Source organism: Notolepis coatsorum, assembly GCF_963971535.1.
Source record: "Notolepis coatsorum genome assembly, chromosome: 1".
In the NCBI taxonomy this organism is placed as follows: Eukaryota; Metazoa; Chordata; class Actinopteri; order Aulopiformes; family Paralepididae; genus Notolepis; species Notolepis coatsorum.
Window position 1 is genome coordinate 163,972,442 of NC_140165.1, and position 19,943 is coordinate 163,992,384.

Below are 19,943 nucleotides of genomic sequence, written 5' to 3' on the forward strand. Positions count from 1 at the left end.
GACGCTCATAGGCTCCACAGGGCGACACGCGCTTCTGGATGCATGGCGCGCTGGTTGCTGAAGGCGCTGCGCCTCCATTCCATGTTTTGCATGCTGGCGCGCTCCGCTCGTCTGTGCCGCATGTATCTTCTTCGCTGAAGATTTGGGTTCCCCCTCACGTTGACAGAACCACAGACTGTTCCGGGTGTGTGTCACTGTGTGTGAGAGAGAAGTTGTCGGAACACCTCACGGGCGCTGCTTCGCCGGGTGTCATTGGACTCGAAGCGCTCTTATTCGGAGGAGGAGGAGATCGTGGCTTTTTTTTTTTTTTTTTTTTTTTTTTTTTGGCAATGAGGTGGATGTATCTAAACTGTGAGGTGTCATTGTTTGGTTGATGAAACATTTGACATTCTTGATCGCCGCCGGAGACTAGAGATCTCTTTCATTCAGCCTCTTTTTGGATTTCCCCGACGGATTTATTATTACTACAGCGCATTTATCCTTCCCAAAAAACATTCGGAAGGATTTCTCACTGATGTATGCGATGTGGAGACTACAAGTCGCGTTATGCACTTTCTCGGCGCTGTCCTTGTGTGTTGGCGGCGAGAGCCAAGCGCGGAGCTGCAGCGAGGTTAGACAAGCGTACACTGCTAAAGGATTCAGCCTTGGCAATGTACCTCTTCAAGAAATATCAGGTATAGGTCTGAATGTGGGAACTGCCAGTGGCGTTTCCATCCCTGTGATGGATGGGGTGTATAGATATACAAATATATTTGTGCATAACAATGTTTTAATTATAGCCATATCTAAAAATCGACAAGAAAACAACAACATCTCCTTTCAGTCTTTGAAGGCATGTGTTATTGAGGTTGTGTTCATAATTATGTAACACATGCACCAACTGCTTGACAAATAGAGTTAAATTATTGAGGTACAACACGGTCAAAGTATAATCGTGCTTTTGTATTTTCATAGCTTCCCCCCCTTGTGATTGCCTGTTATACTACTAAAATCCAATTTATTTTTAGAATAATAATTTGGCTCATAGAATATTTTCTCTCTCACAGAACACCTGTGCAACATGCTGTATGCAGCGCCAGCGCCGTTTATTTATAATTGGCTTTACCTTTTAAGGTGAGCAATATATCTTTCAGTGTTGCCTAATGAATCGACCATACCATCAACAAGTTGCATTTCATTCAATAACTTCTGTCGAAGATACTGCACACTATTAATAATCAATAACTCGTTATATGCCCAGGATAGTATACTCTTTAAAATAATGTGGCGTTAACGATGTCAAGCAAATGGAGCTTGCATCATTTCAAAGACTCTAGTCGGTTAAGTCGACAAAAACTACCCCTGGTATCGCCACTATACTGTATAGTGTTCGAATAGTTTGCTACAGGTGTGTTATATTATTTATACTGTATTATAGTCTATAATTTATCTTTATTAGATCTAACAGATCATTAATTTGTACAGTTTATGACTCATGGTGGTGTCGATGTAAGTGTTTAACTCGTGACTAATCATATTCGCGTTGATTGCTTTGAATTCAAATGATTGCTCTTAATTAAAACACTACATTGTTGTTATTCAAATAACACGAGTTTTCACTACAACTTAAAATAAAACGTGTATTTCTCTCACACTGGTGGAGCAATGTGTGGACATGTATGAACCGAGAAGTACCGCTATATTATTCCGGACAGATTTCTTTCTGAACGTCTCTTGATGCAAGGCATTGTATGCAATTTTCTTCTAACCTCAGCCAGATTCAGTTTATCATCAAATCAAATACATTTACAGATTACAACCTTTATTTAATGGTTAATGTTTTGATAAAAGGTAATTTACTGTATTTTTATGGCATTTACACTTAAAGTAGAAAAACAAAAGTAATCTGTAAAATAATACAGTGAATTTCCCGTGAAAAAACATTAATTTTGTACAGTGTAGGCATAATAACCCAATGCTGTTACTTAGCCCCGTGACTTGTGTATTGAAATCAGCTGTTGCACATCATTTACCAGAGTATCACAAAGCTTGTCAAACGTGACTAAATAGCCAATACTATGTACCAGTAGGGGGCTGCATACACTCAGCAGGAAATACGGTATGGATTTTCTTTCTTCAAAGTTCCTCAAGGCATACAGCTTAGATTTGAATTCACACTCATAATTCAGATGGAGTTTTCTTTTTATTATCTGACGCGTGGGAGTAATCACATTTATGGCAGGAAAGCAGATTAGCCGGTGAACGTAGTATGTTCGGTGAGATACTAGACAGAGGGACCTCTGAGGTTAGGAGTTAATCCCCCTATATTGCCTCTTATAGACTAAATAATGACGCAGCATTGGTAATTAAACTGTGTCCAGAGGTGGCTTTGAGGCAGTGACGATAATGCAGCTGTATTCGGTCCGTTTAAAGACCAGTTGGTTGAGATAATTAGGCTATATTATAGATGGTGTGTGTGAGAGTGGGAGTGAGAGAGTGAGAGTGAGATGAGAGAGAGTGAGAGAGATAGAGAGAAAGAGAGAGAGAGAATCAATTATACAAGCTCCATGTAAGAGTTGAAAGGGTTAGAAAATACCAAGACTGTCCCCTCAATGCTTTTGGCGGGTTGATGCATATACATTATATATTTGAACTCTGACCGTTCTAACATAGCGTACTTTGTACATTAAGAAAATAAAGTACATTGCACCCGTAGATCTCATACACTCCCCATGCAGCAGCACTCAGAGCAACTCGCCCTGCGGTGGTTGTGCTCTGATAATTTTAGTGAAATTATTAACGTCCTCGTGATGATGTTTTGAGGCCAGCTTGAGACACACAAACAACTACACTATGTGAACGTAATCAATGTGTCTGCACTTTGTTATCATGTTAAACCTGAAAAATAACGTTTCGTGTTCACAAAGTCACAATAATAGCATACAGTACCCACAGGGCTAGTGTGATTCTATAATGCCAATATTATTGTAGTTGTATTGTCCATAGGAAAGAACAATATAATAACTTTATTCTTTATTGTCTGTTGATACAATAATGTGTTACAAAAAAGAAAAACACAAGACAACCATGTTACAGACAGACATACAGACAAGACATCAGAGAGACAATGTGATTAACCCCCTCCTTCCCTCCCAACCAATATTAATTTTGATGTGGCAAAGTCCAAGGTTATTTCATGTTGCACGGCCCTTTTATTGCACTATCCCATGTAGGTTTTGACCACATTTCTATCCTGCTTGTTAAGTAAGCTTATGAATGTGGCACAAATTCGTTTTGAAATCTTTTCAGTTTCCACTTTGGATCTGAAGTGCCTATGTGAGGATAACAGCTCGTATTCTGTGTGTTATACATGTGAGGGATCTTCTATGATCTTATGGGCCATTGTCAACATAATTGTAGTGTCACTGTCATTTTTGGTTGATGGATTTGCCGATTATCTTTGAAGTGATTTTAAGGAGGCTCGCCACTCTCACTTTGCCTGGACCGTAATGCTGTTGTACCAGACGGTGATGCAGTACAGGACAACACTCTGGATGGTAGAACAGTAGATAATGCAGTACAGGACAACACTCTGGATGGTAGAACAGTAGATAATGCAGTACAGGACAACACTCTGGATGGTAGAACAGTAGATGATGCAGTACAGGACAACACTCTGGATGGTAGAACAGTAGATGATGCAGTACTGGAGAACACTCTGCATGGTAGAACAGTAGATGATGCAGTACTGGATAACACTCATGGATGGTAGAACAGTAGATAATGCAGTACAGGACAACACTCATGGATGGTAGAACAGTAGATGATGCAGTACTGGATAACACTCATGGATGGTAACCAGTAGATAATAGTACTGGATAACACTCATGGATGGTAGAACAGTAGATAATAGTACTGGATAACACTCATGGATGGTAGAACAGTAGATAATAGTACTGGATAACACTCATGGATGGTATACCAGTATATGATGCAGTAAACACTCTGGATGGTAGAACAGTATATGATGCAGTACTGGATAACACTGGATGGTAGAACAGATGATGCAGTACTGGATAACACTGGATGGTAGAACAGATGATGCAGTACTGGACAACACTGGATGGTAGAACAGATGATGCAGTACTGGACAACACTGGATGGTAGAACAGTAGATGATGCAGTACTGGACAACACTGGATGGTAGAACAGTAGATGATGCAATAGGGCTGGGCGAAGTTTCAATTTCAATTATGATTTTGTCGTCCCACGGTCATGACACATGTCTTGTGTTGTAAATGCAGTGCACCCTTCCTTCACAGCGGTGCGCTCCACCCCTCCCTCCTAAAGCCCAAACAGTAGTTTCAGCACGTGTTAAGAGGGAGGAGGCAGCCACGGCGCGTTTCTCAATTTATTTTTTTAACGCATTTGGTAACTCGTAACTTGAAGATAACAGAAAGTCAGCCTTTGGTCGAGAATAAAGGTAAAAGTCATCGGAGTACAGCATAGCAAAATGTGTTGAGCATAATGGAGATTCACCAGTATCCCATCACACTTGGTCTTTCCTCTGCTCTCCTCTCCCCTGTATTGTCCTGTTCTGGTCTGTCCTCTCCTCTCCTGTCCAAATCTGTCCTGGTCTGTCCTGTCCTCTCCTGAACTGTCCTTGTCTGTCCTGTCCTCTCCTGTCCTCTCCTGTCCTTATCTGTCCTGTCATGTCCTCTCCTGTCCTGATCTGTCCTGATCTGTCATGTCCTCTCCTGTCCTGATCTGTCCTGATCTGTCATGTCCTCTCCTGTCCTGATCTGTCCTCTCCTCTCCTGTCCTCTCCTGTCCTGATCTGTCCTCTCCTGTCCTGAACTGTCCTCTCCTCTCCTGTCCTGTCCTGTCCTGATCTGTCCTGTTCTCTCCTGTCCTGTCCTGTCATGTCCTGTCCTGACCTGTCCTCTCCTGTCCTGTCATCTCCTGTCCTGATCTGTCCCGTTCTCTCCTGTCCTGTCATGTCCTGTCCTGTCCTGTCCTGTCCTGTCCTGTCCTGTCCTGTCCTGTCCTCTTCTGTCCTGTCATGTCCTGTCCTGATCTGTCCTGTTCTCTCCTGACCTGTCCTGTCCTGTCCTGTCCTGTCCTGTCCTGTCCTGTTCTGTCCTGTCTTCTCCTCTCCTCTCCTCTCCTCTCCTCTCCTCTCCTCTCCTCTCCTCTCCTCTCCTCTCCTCTCCTCTCCTCACCTCTCCTCTCCTCTCCTCTCCTCACCTCTCCTCTCCTCTCCTCTCCTCTCCTCTCCTCTCCTCTCCTCTCCTCTCCTCTCCTCTCCTGTCTTGTCCTGTCATGTACTGCCCTGTCCTGTCCTAACATGCATGCACCTGACCCACAGTGGCATCTAATTTAGTGATAGAAGCTAAGAGATCAGGGGTGTAACAATGTCAATACGGAATAGAAAATTCTAAAAAGTATTCTATACGATATGAACATTTCAAACTATCATCAGGACTCTGATTATTTTAAACCCTAAACTGTGACTTCAGTGTCCTCCAGGTTTACGTCCATCATCATTATTGTTCATTTGTGCGTGCGGGTCAGTTCAGGAGTGTGACCGTTCACATTGGAAAATGGCCACATGTAAAAAAAATAAAATTATAATAAAAATAAAAACAACAACAACAGCCAAAGCAAAATATCAGAATTCAGCACTAAAACTTGCAGTGTGAACGCAGCCTTGCCCCCCCACCCCTGTTGTCTAAACCCATGGTTCTCAAGCTGGGGGGCGTGAGATTATTTGGGCTTGGGGGGGGGGGGGGGGGGGGGGGGCTTAGACAAATATATTACCTTGTTTATAATCTTTAGTATAGAAGCGTTCCCCCCAATCATTAATCAAGTGAAATATCCTGAAAAGGTGAGTCTCTTTAACTCATAAGGAACCCAAACATTTACTCAAATCGTGACGTGGAAGTGACAACACCTGATCCTTATTTGTATCTGTTAAACAGCATCGACCTCAGATAATAATATTCATCACGTCTTCCTCCTTACACGTTCATTAAGGCAATGCTTTGTGATCGATTACAGCTTCATACAATAGATGCACACAGTATGTGGCCACTAGTCTTAATAGCTTTTTAGCTTTACCCCCTTAATGTAAAAACTCTTTAGTCAAATAGAGATATAAAAAAAAAAATGTATTCAACCCTTCTGTCAGTGTAATGTATTATATTCACACAGTATGTCTAGTAATGCTATGTTAAGATCAACATTTGTTGTGTAATATTGCTGATAAGCTATATATATATAGTTTGTGTGTACAGTACTGCCTGAGTGTGTGTTCATGTCTGTCTGTGCACGTGTATAAAAAAACAACAACAACAAAAAAGCACGTTGTTTTGAACATTTGAAAGCACAGTGGTGAGAATCCATTGCACGCAGTGTGTTTACATTGTACACAGAGCCGTGCTGGGGCTTCACAGTGGAGGCTTTTGAAGACACCATAGTGATCAAAACGATCAAACCCTAATTAGAATTCAGATAAGGCCTGTGCACTGTTTGTAATTGGACTAATGTCTCCAAACAACCTTTGCGTAAACACAGCCGAGGGTAGATGTAGCCCTCAGGAGATGGGATAGAGAAAGCACTCAATTACGGCTCATTAGCGATGCTGAAACACGGCAGAAGCCGGGAGCTCGTGGCGTCAGATCGGTGTCAGCAGTCTTCGCCCCTCCATCAGCCGCCGCATCATGCCTCCGCCAAGTCGCCGGCTATGACACACATGGGTTTAATATGTCGCCGGAGGTTGGCTTACCTTAGGAAGAAAGTTAACATTTGCATAAGATAATTACTTTGACAGTTTTGACCTCTGACCGTCTGAGCTAGATTATTTACAAAGGAGGAGAGATTCTTTTTTTCCGGGTCAAACGAAGATGATTGCAAGGAAAGTTATGATAATTGAACACGATTTGAAGCTCGATCCACAATGGAAGGTTCTGGCGGCTGGTGCTTTCATGAGATTTGTTTTGTCTTGTTTTGTTCCTTCATGTCTCTACCTTCATCTCGTCCGTGGGGAAAGTAAACAGGCATTGTTGTCTTTGTATAAGCTCTTTAAAGGACGATTACAATAGCTGCCGTCTGATGAAAGATCGTTTATCTCCAAAAAGTCAGCCTTTGGAATTGAGAAATATGTTCTGATTTTCATATTCAGAACAATGCTTTAAAAAAAAGAGAAAAATATTATATAATGGGTTTAGAACTAATTCAATTAGTTCTAGTGTCAAGGAAAAGTCCCCAGCTCAAAGAGGACAGTCTAAACCTAAAACTCTAACACATTACATTTTTTATAAAAGAACAAACAACGTAGAAATGGGAGCTTCCAGATTTGACCTTGACAGCACAACTACTTCGGTCCTTTGTAATAGTCTGTATTCAAATGTATTGTCATTATACAGCTCAAGTACAGTACAACAAAATATGTTTGGCATGAAAATGTAACAGTAAAGTACAATAGTAAAACTAAACACAATGTATAGGTGATTAAACTGGATATAAAATAATACTACTGAGTAATAGTGCTAATCAGATGTATGTACAGAGTTGTAGTAATAACATGTACAGTGATACAGATACTGTATAAAGACACTATGGTAGTAAGTCATACGGGCCAGCAGCGTAACTAGTAAGAGTAGGTAAGGGATACATGTACAGATATAGATATAGTATCTATATAAAAAGGATGTACAGATAGATGTGGATATATATATGGTAAGAATCAATTTAAAAAAATATACAATATGTACAGCATTATTATACATGCTGAGTTATATGGGTTATATGTAGGTATATAGAAGGATTATATGCAGGTATATTCAGACAGATATGGATATACATGTATGTATATATGTCTGTTCTATTGTGGACAAACATTGTCTTTGAATTTGTCAGGCACAATAAATACACGAAGAAGAACTTCTAAGCTAATAAATTATACATAAAAAAACCCGAAATCCAGTTATGCTTATTTAGTGGTTCTTTAATGTTCAACGGTGAAACGTGCAGGTTTGGTTTCCCCGCGTGGAGATATTGAGCCCCTGTGCTTGACACAATACAGTGCCATCGAAGTCACTGCTGCGCTTGGCAAATCGTTGTCATACATATTTCACTTGAGGGACTGAAATAACAGTTTTGGCAGCGAGGTAGACATGAGGTAATTGGCTCTGTTAGATAGCTGACTGGGCGAGGGGGTCAGCCATAGTGCTTGCTTCATCAATAGAGCTAGTTTTTTTCTTGCCCGAGGCCTCTCGAGTGCTTCAGCTGGCACAGTAGACTGGGAGGAGGCTGAGCATTCTCTCCCTGGTTTTTATACAGTAAGAGGCCCCTGGCTAGACTGCCAGCGTTCTTCAGGGCGGTTGGGGGCGGGTGCAGAATGTGGGGTGAGTTTGAAATAGAGCCTGGACTGTTTGTGTCTGGCTGGTCGACAGCTTAGCTAAAACAGACCCAGGTCAGTCCTCGAGCACCTCTACTCTTGCGGCGATGCGGTCAATGTGGCTGTCAACCAGTTCATTACACGCCACTCAGTCCCACAGCATGGTTCGCCCTCTAGGACCACCTCTGTGTGTACACTTTGAGTATGTGTGTGTGTGCATGTGTACAGTACAGTATGTGTGTGTGTGTCATAGTGTCATACCCCCTCACTGTTGTTTGACGGACAGTGTTGTTGTTGTTGTTCCTTCCTCAAGCATGGCGGCTCAGGAATGCTCTCGACGAGGCTGACTCTGTCTCTGACTCTGTAGGCGGACCTCTTACGTCTCTGTTTACACCAGCATCCAATTCACAAGGACACTCCTGGACGTGTGGACACTGTTGTTCCCTTTCGACACATTAGAATCAGGCTCCCTGTGGGCTGGATGTCTTAGGCTGTGATCACATTGGACGCCTTTTTCTTGCACTCAAACTGTCTACATAGAGAATCCAAAGTGCACAGGGCACACAGGGTGTGATGAGCGATACCACTGAGTACCATTGCTACCTCAGATAACGTTACATAAGTTACATACATTACTACTCACAGCCCTCTAGGTGTTGCTGTTCATATCTCGGTTGTGGTAAGACCTGGTCGTACAAACAAGGTTTGTCAGAAACTGACAAAATTAGCTTCTCCTCCATTATCGATTGGTTTGTTTTGCTGTTGATTTCTCTTCAGATACCTCAGATTTGTAATCCCTCCCCTCGGTTGATTTGATTGGTCCGTTGACAAGAAGGTGACATTGATGTTGGTGCACTCCGCGGCAAACATTTAAACTTTTTCAACAGAGAGCGGTCCGAAAAAGCACTGCTTAAAAAATGTGAGACGCAACGCATAGTTTAGAGGAGCGCGCCTGTGGCCACAAAACCATTTAAAACCATAGAAAAAATGTGTTCGAAAATGTGATCACAGCCTTAGTCTACGTTCACACCAGGGGCGGAGCTAGGGGGTGGCTACCTGGGCTCAAGCCAGTGGCGTAACTCTCTCTCCAGATGTGCCGGGGACAGATTTGTGGGCGTGGCGAGTGACGTCGCTGGGGGGGGTTAGGGGGGGGTCCCCCCCCTCTCTACCTCGATTTTTTTTTAATACCAGGGGTGCAATACCGCATTTTCCCAGGCGGTGGCGCCATTTCTCCATGTAAACGACACACTGAGCTCATACATACAGAATTACATTGCATTCAGAGATCTCCAGGGTTCAAACAACCAAAAAACAATTATCTTCCTCTAAACCAGTAGGAACGCCTTTCATCTCTGATGGCTCCCATTGTGAAATGTATTTACAATACAAGGATGTTACAATACTTCCATTGAATATGACAACAACAACAACAACAACAACAAAAGCTATGGTATGTCATAAATGTATAGATGTAGCAGTACTGTCTATCTGTATGTCATGTGTGTCATATGAAGCCAGACCAGCACTCTCAGGTTAAAAATTTAATGGCAGCCCCCCCTCTCTACCTAGATTTTTTTTTAAATACCAGGGGTGCAATACCGCATTTGTTGTATCTTTTTTGTATCACAAACAGTACTGTATTTGCAAATCTGGTATGTCATAAATGTATAGATGTAGCAGTACTGTCTATCTGTATGTCATGTATGTCCTGATTAATTGAAAATGGGGGACCCTGATACAGTACAGCTCAATACATACAATTGTTAAGGGGATGCAGACCAGAGAAAGACTTTCGTCTTGTTTACATCAGGGTCCCCCATTTTCAATTCATGACTGAGCTGTACTATACTGTACCCATTCTGCAATATGTTAATAAAGTGTTCAATCAATCAATCACTTGGCCCCAGAACCTGGATAAACACTTAGATTCCCAAAAGTAGTGATAGACTGTAGCCTGTAGGTACCCAGGTCTGTTTGACATTTCGAACATATTTAAAGGAGATATTGAACGGCCCATTTTGTTAGTTCTTTTTTCAATACGTTGCTGCAAACTATAATTTTTTTTAAATATTGAACCACACAGACAGCAATCAGAATACTGGCATTTCCATAACGCTTTCATCTCTACAGTATATTTTCAAAAACATGAGGAACAACTTTGCTTGAATTGTCTTTATTATGAAAACTAAAACAGGACGTTTGCATATTCTCAATGTTGCTGTCGACGTCGTCGCGGTCGCGTCGATGTGGGGACTTGCTTCTTCAAACCGGGTGGACAAAGTTTACAGACAAACGTTAGATTGTTTCCGTCTGAGTCAGTACTGACTTTAACGTTAAACTATTTTAAATCCCCAAGCACCGACGTCAAGAGGTAGAGTCTGACTCTGAGCGAGTGCTGCTCTCGACCTGCTGCTGCGCAGCGCTCAGCTTCTGCTCGCAGACGCAGATTCAGCTGTTGTTGTGATGAGTCTGATGACGTAGCAGGGGTTGACAGGCGCATTGCCAGATCGGTTGGTTTTCCACATAATTTTAAAGCCTGTTTACGGTGTATTTTAACTGGGTTTTCGGCTGAAATACATATGAAATCTGGCACATCTTTGAACGCCGTTATAACAGAGTGCTGAGAATGAACGCACTTTTGAACTCCCAAGTGCTCCTAACTACTAAGTGCAAGCCCAGATAAGTACTCGCTATTTGCATATCAATAGCGCCGGTCGTATTTAACACACCTGACGACCGGCGCTATTGATATGCAAATAGCGAGTGCACTCCCAGTTGATTTCAGGAACGCACCACACACACACACACACACTGCTGGTGTCGTCACTGCTGCTGGTTTAGCTCTAGGCAAGGGCAAGAATGCGACCCCCATCTACTCCTCTTTGCATAATAGTAGGACAGGTAGTCAGAAGGGGGGGGGACATAACTGCATTCTGAAAAAATGGGGGGGACCCATTCCAATGTCCCCCGTGCCAAATACGCCCCTGGCTCAAGCCCCGGATGTATTCTGAAAAGCACCGAATCTGTTTAAAAAAAATATTTTTTTTTTGTTTTTTTTTATTTTTATTTTTACAATTCATCATTGTTACATGAAAATATGTTTGCACCAGATTTAGCAGAAGCTAATTTCCATCTGTGGTCTATCCAGCTGCTAACTGTATTTGAGTGAGTTAAGTCTTGGTGTTATGGTAGACTCAGACCTAAGCTTTAAATCACAATCAACAAGTTGACAAAAACTTAATTCTTCCACCTTAGAAACATAGCTAAAGTACGGCCATTTATAAATCAAAAGGACGCTGAAAACCAGATCCATGCCTTTATCTCAAGCCAACTCGACTACTGTAATGCACTCCTTACCGGCCTCCCGAAAAAATACGTTGATAACTATTTTATTGCAATGCACTATTGCATTATTTTATTCTATTTTACTAACTATTTTATTGCACTGCACTATTTTACTTTGTATCAGTGAATCATAGACGCCTGGCCATAAGAGCATTCGGAGCATCTCTGCTCTCCCACTATTGAACTTGGGGGAGCAAAGGTATGATCTTGCTCCACCACTTTTTGATTATATGAAAAATATGATATATCCCCCCCCAATATATAAATCTAACCATAACTACGTTATGGTTAACTGAGTTTTATAGTGAAAAGAGCAGCTTTATTGGTCAAGATTGAAGGCTCTATATTACAGGAAATTGCACGTACAGGTTCATTAAATTAAAAAAAAAAGGCGTCGTGCCGGACCCCCTCCAAACCACCCCTTGCCTGCCAAAAAAAATAATAATAAAAAAAAAAAAAAAAAAACGGAAAAAAAAGGGGGGGCCCATCTGGGTTAAGCCCCGGATCTCCCACAATCCTAAATCCGCCCCTGGTTCACACTGCAAGCCTTAGTGCTCGATTCTGATTAATTGCTCAGATCAGATTAATTTGTTTACATAAAAAATAAAATGGACGTAAAAATGGTGACAAATGTCAATAGAATAGAATAGAAATACTTTTATTATCCCGTGGGAAATTTGACACTGCAAATCGCTCTACATTTAAACATTTAGACAGGACAGGTCACGAATTAGAATAATAACACAAATCAATCAAGTTGCCTAGGATAAGAGTAGAGTAAAATAGATTAAGAATGAAATAAAATATACAGAAATAAATACAGTAAAAATATACTGAGCATGGGGGAAGGGGGGTACAGGTAGTAAAAAACAACACAGCAGTGTAAACAATTTGGTCAATATAATTTAACTATCTAACTAAATGAAATATATATTCACAGTGTCACATAAGGTGCAGTATGCTTCAGGTAGTGTATTGTCCTCCTTGGGTTCCTATTAATCCAAGGTCTATGTCTGGCAGCCGTCGCTGCCCCGTGTTTTAGTCACGGCCTCCTGCCACTATTGAGCTGCCGCTCTGTGCTCAGTGATGCAGTGAGCCACAGTGATGCATTGTATAGTCTGATGGCTGTTGGAATGAAGGACTTCCTGTGTGCCGTTCAGTGCTGCATTTGGGTAGTGTGAGCCTAGCACTGAACATGCTCCTCCTGTCAGCCAAGTCTGTGTATAGTGGGTGGGTGATGTTTTCCCTGATGGCCTGGAGCTTAGCAAGGCTCCTCCTCTCCGCCACCCTCGCTAGAGAGTCCAGCTCCACCCCAACCACGCTGCTGGCCTTCCTGACCAGCTTATCCAGCCTGGTTGTGTCCACTGCTCTCAGTCCGCTGCCCCAGCAGGTCACAGCATACAAGAAGGCGCCCGCCACCACTGACTCATAGAACATCCTCAACATCCTTGTACAGACATTGAAGGATCTCAGCCTTCTGAGGAAGTAGAGTCGGATCTGGCCCTTCTTGTATAGTGCCTCTGCATGTTTTGACCCATTCAGTTTGTTGTCGATGTGCACACCGAGATATTTGTACACCTCCACCATGTCCACATCAACTCCCCTGATGGAAACGGGGGTCACAGGTGCACTCCTCCTCCTCCCCAGCTCCACAACAAGTTCCTTGGTCTTCGCCACATTTAGCTGCAGGTGGTTTTTATCGCACCATGTGACGAAGTCCACTACCAGTTCCCGGTATTCCCTCTCGTCACCGTCCTTTATACATCCCACTATCGCAGTCATCAGAAAACTTCTGAAGGTGGCAGGACTCTGACCGATAGTGGAAGTCGTTGGTGTAGACAGTGAAGAGGAAGGGAGAGAGGACTGTCCCCTGCGGGGCCCCGGTGTTGCTGACCAATCTGTCTGACACACAGCTCCGTAGGCGCACATACTGTGGTCTGCCCATCAGATAGTCCACAACCCAGGACACCAGGGGGGCCTCTACTTGCATCGCCTCCAACTTCTCACCCAGTAGCCCAGGCTTTATGGTATCAAAAGCACTGGAGAAGTCAAAGAACATGACTCTCACAGTGCTCCCCGGCTTGTCTAGGTGAGTGTAGGCTCGGTTCAGCAGGTAGATGACAGCATCCTCTACCCACAGTCGAGGCTGGTAGGCGAACTGGAGTGGGTCTAGGTGGGGTTTGGTCACCGGGCGGAGTTGCTCCAGGACTAACCTCTCCATGGTCTTCATTATATGAGAGGTTAGAGCCACCGGCCTGTAGTCCTTGGACGTGCTGGGACGCGGGCACTTAGGGACAGGGACCACACAGGAGGTTTTCCACAGTGTCGGGACTCTCTGCAGCCTCAGGCTCATGTTGAATATGAGCTGGAGCACATCACACAGCTGAGAGGCACAGGTTTTGAGTACCTTTGGGCTCACCCCATCAGGACCTGCAGCCTTGCCTGCGTGTAACTTGCTCAGCTGTGTACTCACCTGGTTTGCAGAGAGCCATACTGTGGGGATCTCAGGTGTTGGGGGGAGGAGCGGGTCTTCAAGCCGCAGGGGTCAGACAGGCTGCACCAGAGATGAGGGGGCGTGGGCAGTTGGGGGGAGGGAGGGGGTTGCTCGAGTTGAAGGGCTGAGAGGTGTGGGGGTGGGCAGGGCAACTGGAGTAGTAGGGGGGGAGGGGGGCCAGACTGGCCGGGGCCGCTGTATCAAACCTATTGTAAAACAGGTTTAGCTCATTAGCCCGGTCCACATCTCCATCCACTCCCCTTCCCCCTGCCAGTTTAATGCCGGTTATGGTCTGCATTCCAGTCCACACTTGTTTGATGTTATTGTTCTCCAGCTGACCTTCCAACTTCCTCCTGTATTTGTCTTTGCCCTCTCTGAGGTTGATTCTCAGACGCCCCTGAACTCTTCTGACCTCCTCCCTGTTGCCTGCGTTGAAGGCCCTCTTCTTCTCGTTCAGTAGGGCTTTGATGTCCTTAGTGACCCATGGCTTGTTATTAGGGTAGCAGGTAACAGTCCTAGATGGAACATTGGAGTCCACACAAAAGTTGATGTAGTCTGTGATGCACTCTGTGAGCCCATCAATGTCCTCTCCGTGGGGCTCACAGAGTGCCTGCCAGTCTGTGACCTCAAAACAGCCCTGTAGTGCCTCTTGAGCCTCCTCCGAACCACCTTCTCACAGTTATTTTGGTCGCAGGCTGTCTTCTGACCAGAGGCACATAACAGGGGTTGAGGTGAACCAGGTTGTGGTCCGACCAGCCCAGCTGTGGTAGTGGTGAGGAGCTGTATGCCTCCTTGATGTTGGCATAAAGCAGGTCCAGGGTCCTGTTCTCCCTGGTGTGGCAGCTGACATACTGTGTGAAATTTGGTAGTGATTTATCCAGTTTAATATGGTTAAAATCCCCTGAAATGAGGATTAGAGCCTTCGGGTGTTTCGTCTGGAGACGTGCAATTGTGCCGTGGATGACGTCACCCGGGGCCGTCGGGTTTGCCGAGGGGGGGATGTAAACGGCCATCATGATAACGTGGGGGATTTCTCTTGGCAAATAGTATGGTCTGAGTCCTACAGCTAACATCTCTATATCCGGGTCACAGTGTCGCTCTTTGATCATAATATGGCTGGGGTTACACAATCTTTTATTAATAAATAAAGCAAGCCCCCCTCCTTTACACTTGCCGCTCCTGCGGTTGCGATCAGAGCGCACAATCTGAAACCCGTCTATAGAGACATTGCTATCGGGAATATCTGTGTGCAACTATGTCTCAGAGAAACACATAATGCTACACTCACGGTATTCCTTTTGACTGCCGGTAAGCACGGCCAGCTCATCCATCTTATTTGCCAGAGACCTCATGTTGCCCATGATGACGGAGGGGAGATATGGTTTAAATCTGCTCCTCTCCCTCCGTGCTTCAGCCCTCTTCTGTCTCGCACGTCGCCCTCTTCCTCGACATCCCCGAAAGCCACCGTTTGTCCTTAGTATCTCCTCCGGGAATATGTTTGATAACTCCGGGTTGGTTAGCTGGCTGCAGTGCGCCGGCTGGTTGCATAGCAACAGCAGCTGATCTCTCGTGTAAACAAAGGACGCTCCAGTCAGCTGTTGTCCGCTCGAGAGTTGAAAAAGTAATTCCCCCATCAGCCAGATGGACAAAAACTCTTCTAAAACTCTTCTAAACTGCATGTCTAGAAGGGCACGACCTAAATAAATAAGGACTAGTGTCCACGTAAAAAGAATATAATAAAGACGTAGAACTTGACAAAAAGTACAAAACGGGTAGAGCGGTCTGCAGCAGCGGCCGTCTCAGGCGACGCATGCGCACTGCATGAGTGACGTAAAAGTTGCATGAAAGTCGCATGACTGTTCAGACTGAGATCACATTGCAAAAAATCATACATATGAAAATGGCCAAAATCTTAATTGAAAAGATCAGATTCTATGTGATTTGTGCTGTTCACACTGTTGTGAAAAGATCTGATCTGAGTCACATAGAGCAAATAAATCATATTTGGGCCACTTTCATCCGCAGTTTGAACATACAGTAGCCTTACTGTAGAACTGCAATGTCAAGTCAAGTCTACCATGCCTCCCCCGACAATAACTACTGTAGTATAGCAATTATAAGAATTTATACACAGATCTAGTACATTTTTGGCCATTTCTGCGTGTCTAAATATTCAGAATTTAATTATGAATGATACTATATAAGCCCAAACCTCTGCTCTGACTGTTTGCTAGAACTGAAACTAGCTTTTAGTTCTGTTTAATGTGAGTGTACTGATCGAGTGCTGGTCTTTTCTGTCTGGAATGTTGGCCCATAGTGCCAGACACATTCTGATACAGGACAGGGTCTGAATTTTCTGAAACCCTCAGATCTTGTGGGAAAACATGCTAAACATTTCAAGTCACGTCAAATGTATTTTCATAGCGCAAAATCACAATACATATCTCAATGGGCTTCACACTGACCTGGGGGTCATCCCTATGTTCCCACAGCCCTGTTCCCCAATGACGAATGGATAGCAGCCATTGTAAACTGAAGAAACATAGGACTGTGGGAACATAGGGCTGTGGGAACATAGGGCTGCGGGATGTGGGAACATAAGGCAGAGGGAACATAGGGCTGCCGGAACATAGCTCTGTGGGAACATAAGGCGGTGAGAACATAGGTATGTGGGAACATATCGATGAACATAGGGCTGTAGAAACATAGGGCTGTGAGAACAGGGCTGTGGGAACATAAGGCAGTGGGAACATACTGTAGGCCTGTGAGAACATAAGGCAGTGGGAACATAGGGCGGTGAGAACATAGGTCTTTGGGAGCATAGGTCTGTGGGAACATAGGGCTGTAGGAGCATAGGGCTGTGGGAACATAGGGCTGTGGGAACATAGACACGATCCCCTGATCTGAACCCTTATTGAAGACAGGTAACCAGCATCTTGCAAATGGAGGACACGTGTCAGGGAATATAGTGTGATGTGGTCTGATAAATACGGTGGTGGAAGCCGTGTCATATGTTATATCAACGGAAGCTAAAATCACATCTAGCCTGGCTGGGACGTCAGTGTAGGGAGGAAATAACTGGCGTTATATGATAAAATCTTCCAGTTTCGGTCGGGATTATGGCAGCTGCATTTTGTACTAATGCATGTACTGGACTAGGGTTTCAGCATCTGGTATTATTAACACTTTCACTACCGCACTACAGAATGTTAATGTAGTTGGAAATATTTCAAAGATGGAAGATAGCTGGTAATATGTTTGATGTGTGAATCAAACGAGAGAGAAAGAAGGATCAAATGTGGTGCTGTGGTTTTTAATGGTCGAGCTCTGTGAAATAACACATTTCTCAAATTTCAGAGTGGTGTCCTTAATCATACACGTTGTCAGCATTTAGTTGCAGAAAATGTAACAACATCCATCTTTATCAAATAAGCAAATTGGGAGTGACCGTGGAGTAGAGTTGGGTGTCGTCTGCATATCAGTGGAAATGAATGCCAAACATACAAATAACACAGAGACTTAGCACGTAGAGAGAAATAGAGAATAGAGAGAAATAATAATGTTGTTACATGATTAGAGATGATGTTTTCACCCAGTTTGTTTGTTTGTCTGTGAACAAGACATCTCGAATATAAGTGGCCATTTCTTGATTGCCATACAAGTTGCGGTGAACATTCATGACCCCTAGAGGAACAAAGCTATTGATTTTGGTTACAACCATGACCTTTCCTAGTGCCACGGTCAGACCAAACCTAGATTGTTAAAATTAGCATATCGCTGGTATTGTTAGTCGTACAATTGCAATAATGATACCCAAAGATGCGTCGCCTTGTAGACACCTCATTTGCCACCAGGGCCTACAGTATGAAGTCCACCATATTGGATTTTCTGTCATTTCAATTTGTTTGAAAATCACATTGCCCTACTCCTTCCTTCTAGGCTGTTCATCTGATTCCCACACACAACTTGCTCTGGCATCCGCAGAATAATATATTATATCTAGATCCAGTAGGTGTATGGCTGTCAGATCCAACTTAATTTTGGATGAATGCACAGTAAACAGGAAGTGATGTGTTACTCATGAACGCTTTGTCCAATTTGTACCAAACATGAGAAATACGTTTATAGCGAGGAGGCCTGTCAAGTTTTGAGACGTTTGGCCTCACAGTGGCTCAAAAGCTTGTTTGATCATGATAACATTTTAGATGTGTTGTCACTTAGGGCAGCTGATGGTATCAATATGTAATATGTAGAGAGTTGATAAGCCAAACCATATGACCCCCAGATCCAATCAGATTTTGGAAAACTGGTAATAGTAACCAGAACATGTGACCCCTCTGCTCAAAAAGGGCAGCAAATTAGACCCAGGCAACTACCGCCCTGTTTCTATTCTCACCTCCATCTCGAAAGTCATGGAAAAAATAGTCTACGAACAGGTCGAAAAGTACCTAGCGGAAAAAAATCTAATCTACGAATTCCAATCTGGCTTCAGAACATCCCACTCCACTGACACATGCCTTCTCTATTTGAATGACCACATCAAACAAGAGGTGGACGCAGGCAAATACTGCGGCATGGTCATGCTGGACCTACAAAAGGCCTTTGACACGGTCAATCACTCCATTCTGATTGACAAGCTAAAAGCAATTGGTTTTGATAGTCTATCAGTGAGCTGGATGCAATCCTACCTTGAGGGGAGGGAACAGATGGTGGAGGTAAACGGTACCCTATCCCCCCCCCTCACAGTGAGCTGTGGTGTTCCACAAGGAAGCATACTAGGACCGCTACTGTTCCTAATTTATGCAAATGACATGTTGTCAGCTTGTGACTGCAACTTGTTCCTGTTTGCGGACGACTCAGCCCTGCTGGTCTCTGACAAGAACAAGTTACAGGTTGAAAAAACCCTCAGCTCGGAACTAGGCAGAATCTGCATATGGCTCGCTGATAACAAACTATCATTACACATGGGCAAAACAGAGTCCATTCTCTTCGGTTCAAATAACAAACTCAGCAAGACCGACGGCTTCTCAGTTACAGTGGGTGACAATATTGTCACAAGGAAAGATGAAATTACCTACCTGGGTTCCATCCTAGAGGCTAATCTCTCCTGTGACAAAATGGCATCCAATGTAATAAAAAAAGTCAACCAACGAACTCGATTCTTGTACCGGATCTCCTCTCTGGTAAACAAGAATACCCTGAAGACTCTGGCAGGAGCACTCATTCAGGGGTACTACGACTATGCTTGCACCTCATGGTACCAAAGCACCTCAAAGGCGCTAAAAACAAAATTACAAACATCTCAAAACAAACTGGTCAGACTACTGCTTGACCTTACTCCTAGAACCCACCTCACCCCTGCCCACTTTGACAACCTAGGATGGCTTAGAGTAGACGACAGAGTACAGCAACTAGCAATGGGCCTGGTCTACAAGATACACTACACGACCAAGGTACCCATGTACATGTCAAAATACTTCCCAAAGGTCAGTGAATACCACGATCACAACACCAGAGGGAGCTCCACAAATCATGTTAAACCCAGATTCGGCTCAAATAAGGGACTAAATACGTTTCGCAATTATGCCACATCAATGTGGAACGCCCTACCCAAAGCTGTAAAGGAATGTGGATCACTACCCACTTTCAAAACCTCTCTCAAGGGACACCTACGGGAGACTGCAATTCAACACTGGCCCCTGTAAATATCCTAACCCAACCCCC

The 19,943-nt window shown here is 43.8% G+C and overlaps 1 protein-coding gene across 1 annotated transcript in view; it reads left to right on the forward strand.

Annotated features, from left to right (window-relative positions):
- Positions 1-456: 456 nt before the first annotated feature.
- The window catches only part of LOC311223399 (glypican-6-like), a gene marked incomplete at its 3' end in the record, with an annotated part of 851,697 nt that continues 832,210 nt past the window's right edge, over positions 457-19,943 (forward strand). The window contains exon 1 of the mRNA XM_084308187.1: positions 457-674. Within this exon, the coding sequence (XP_084164313.1) occupies positions 515-674 (160 nt within the window). The 5' untranslated portion in view covers positions 457-514. The remainder of the gene's footprint in view (positions 675-19,943) is intronic.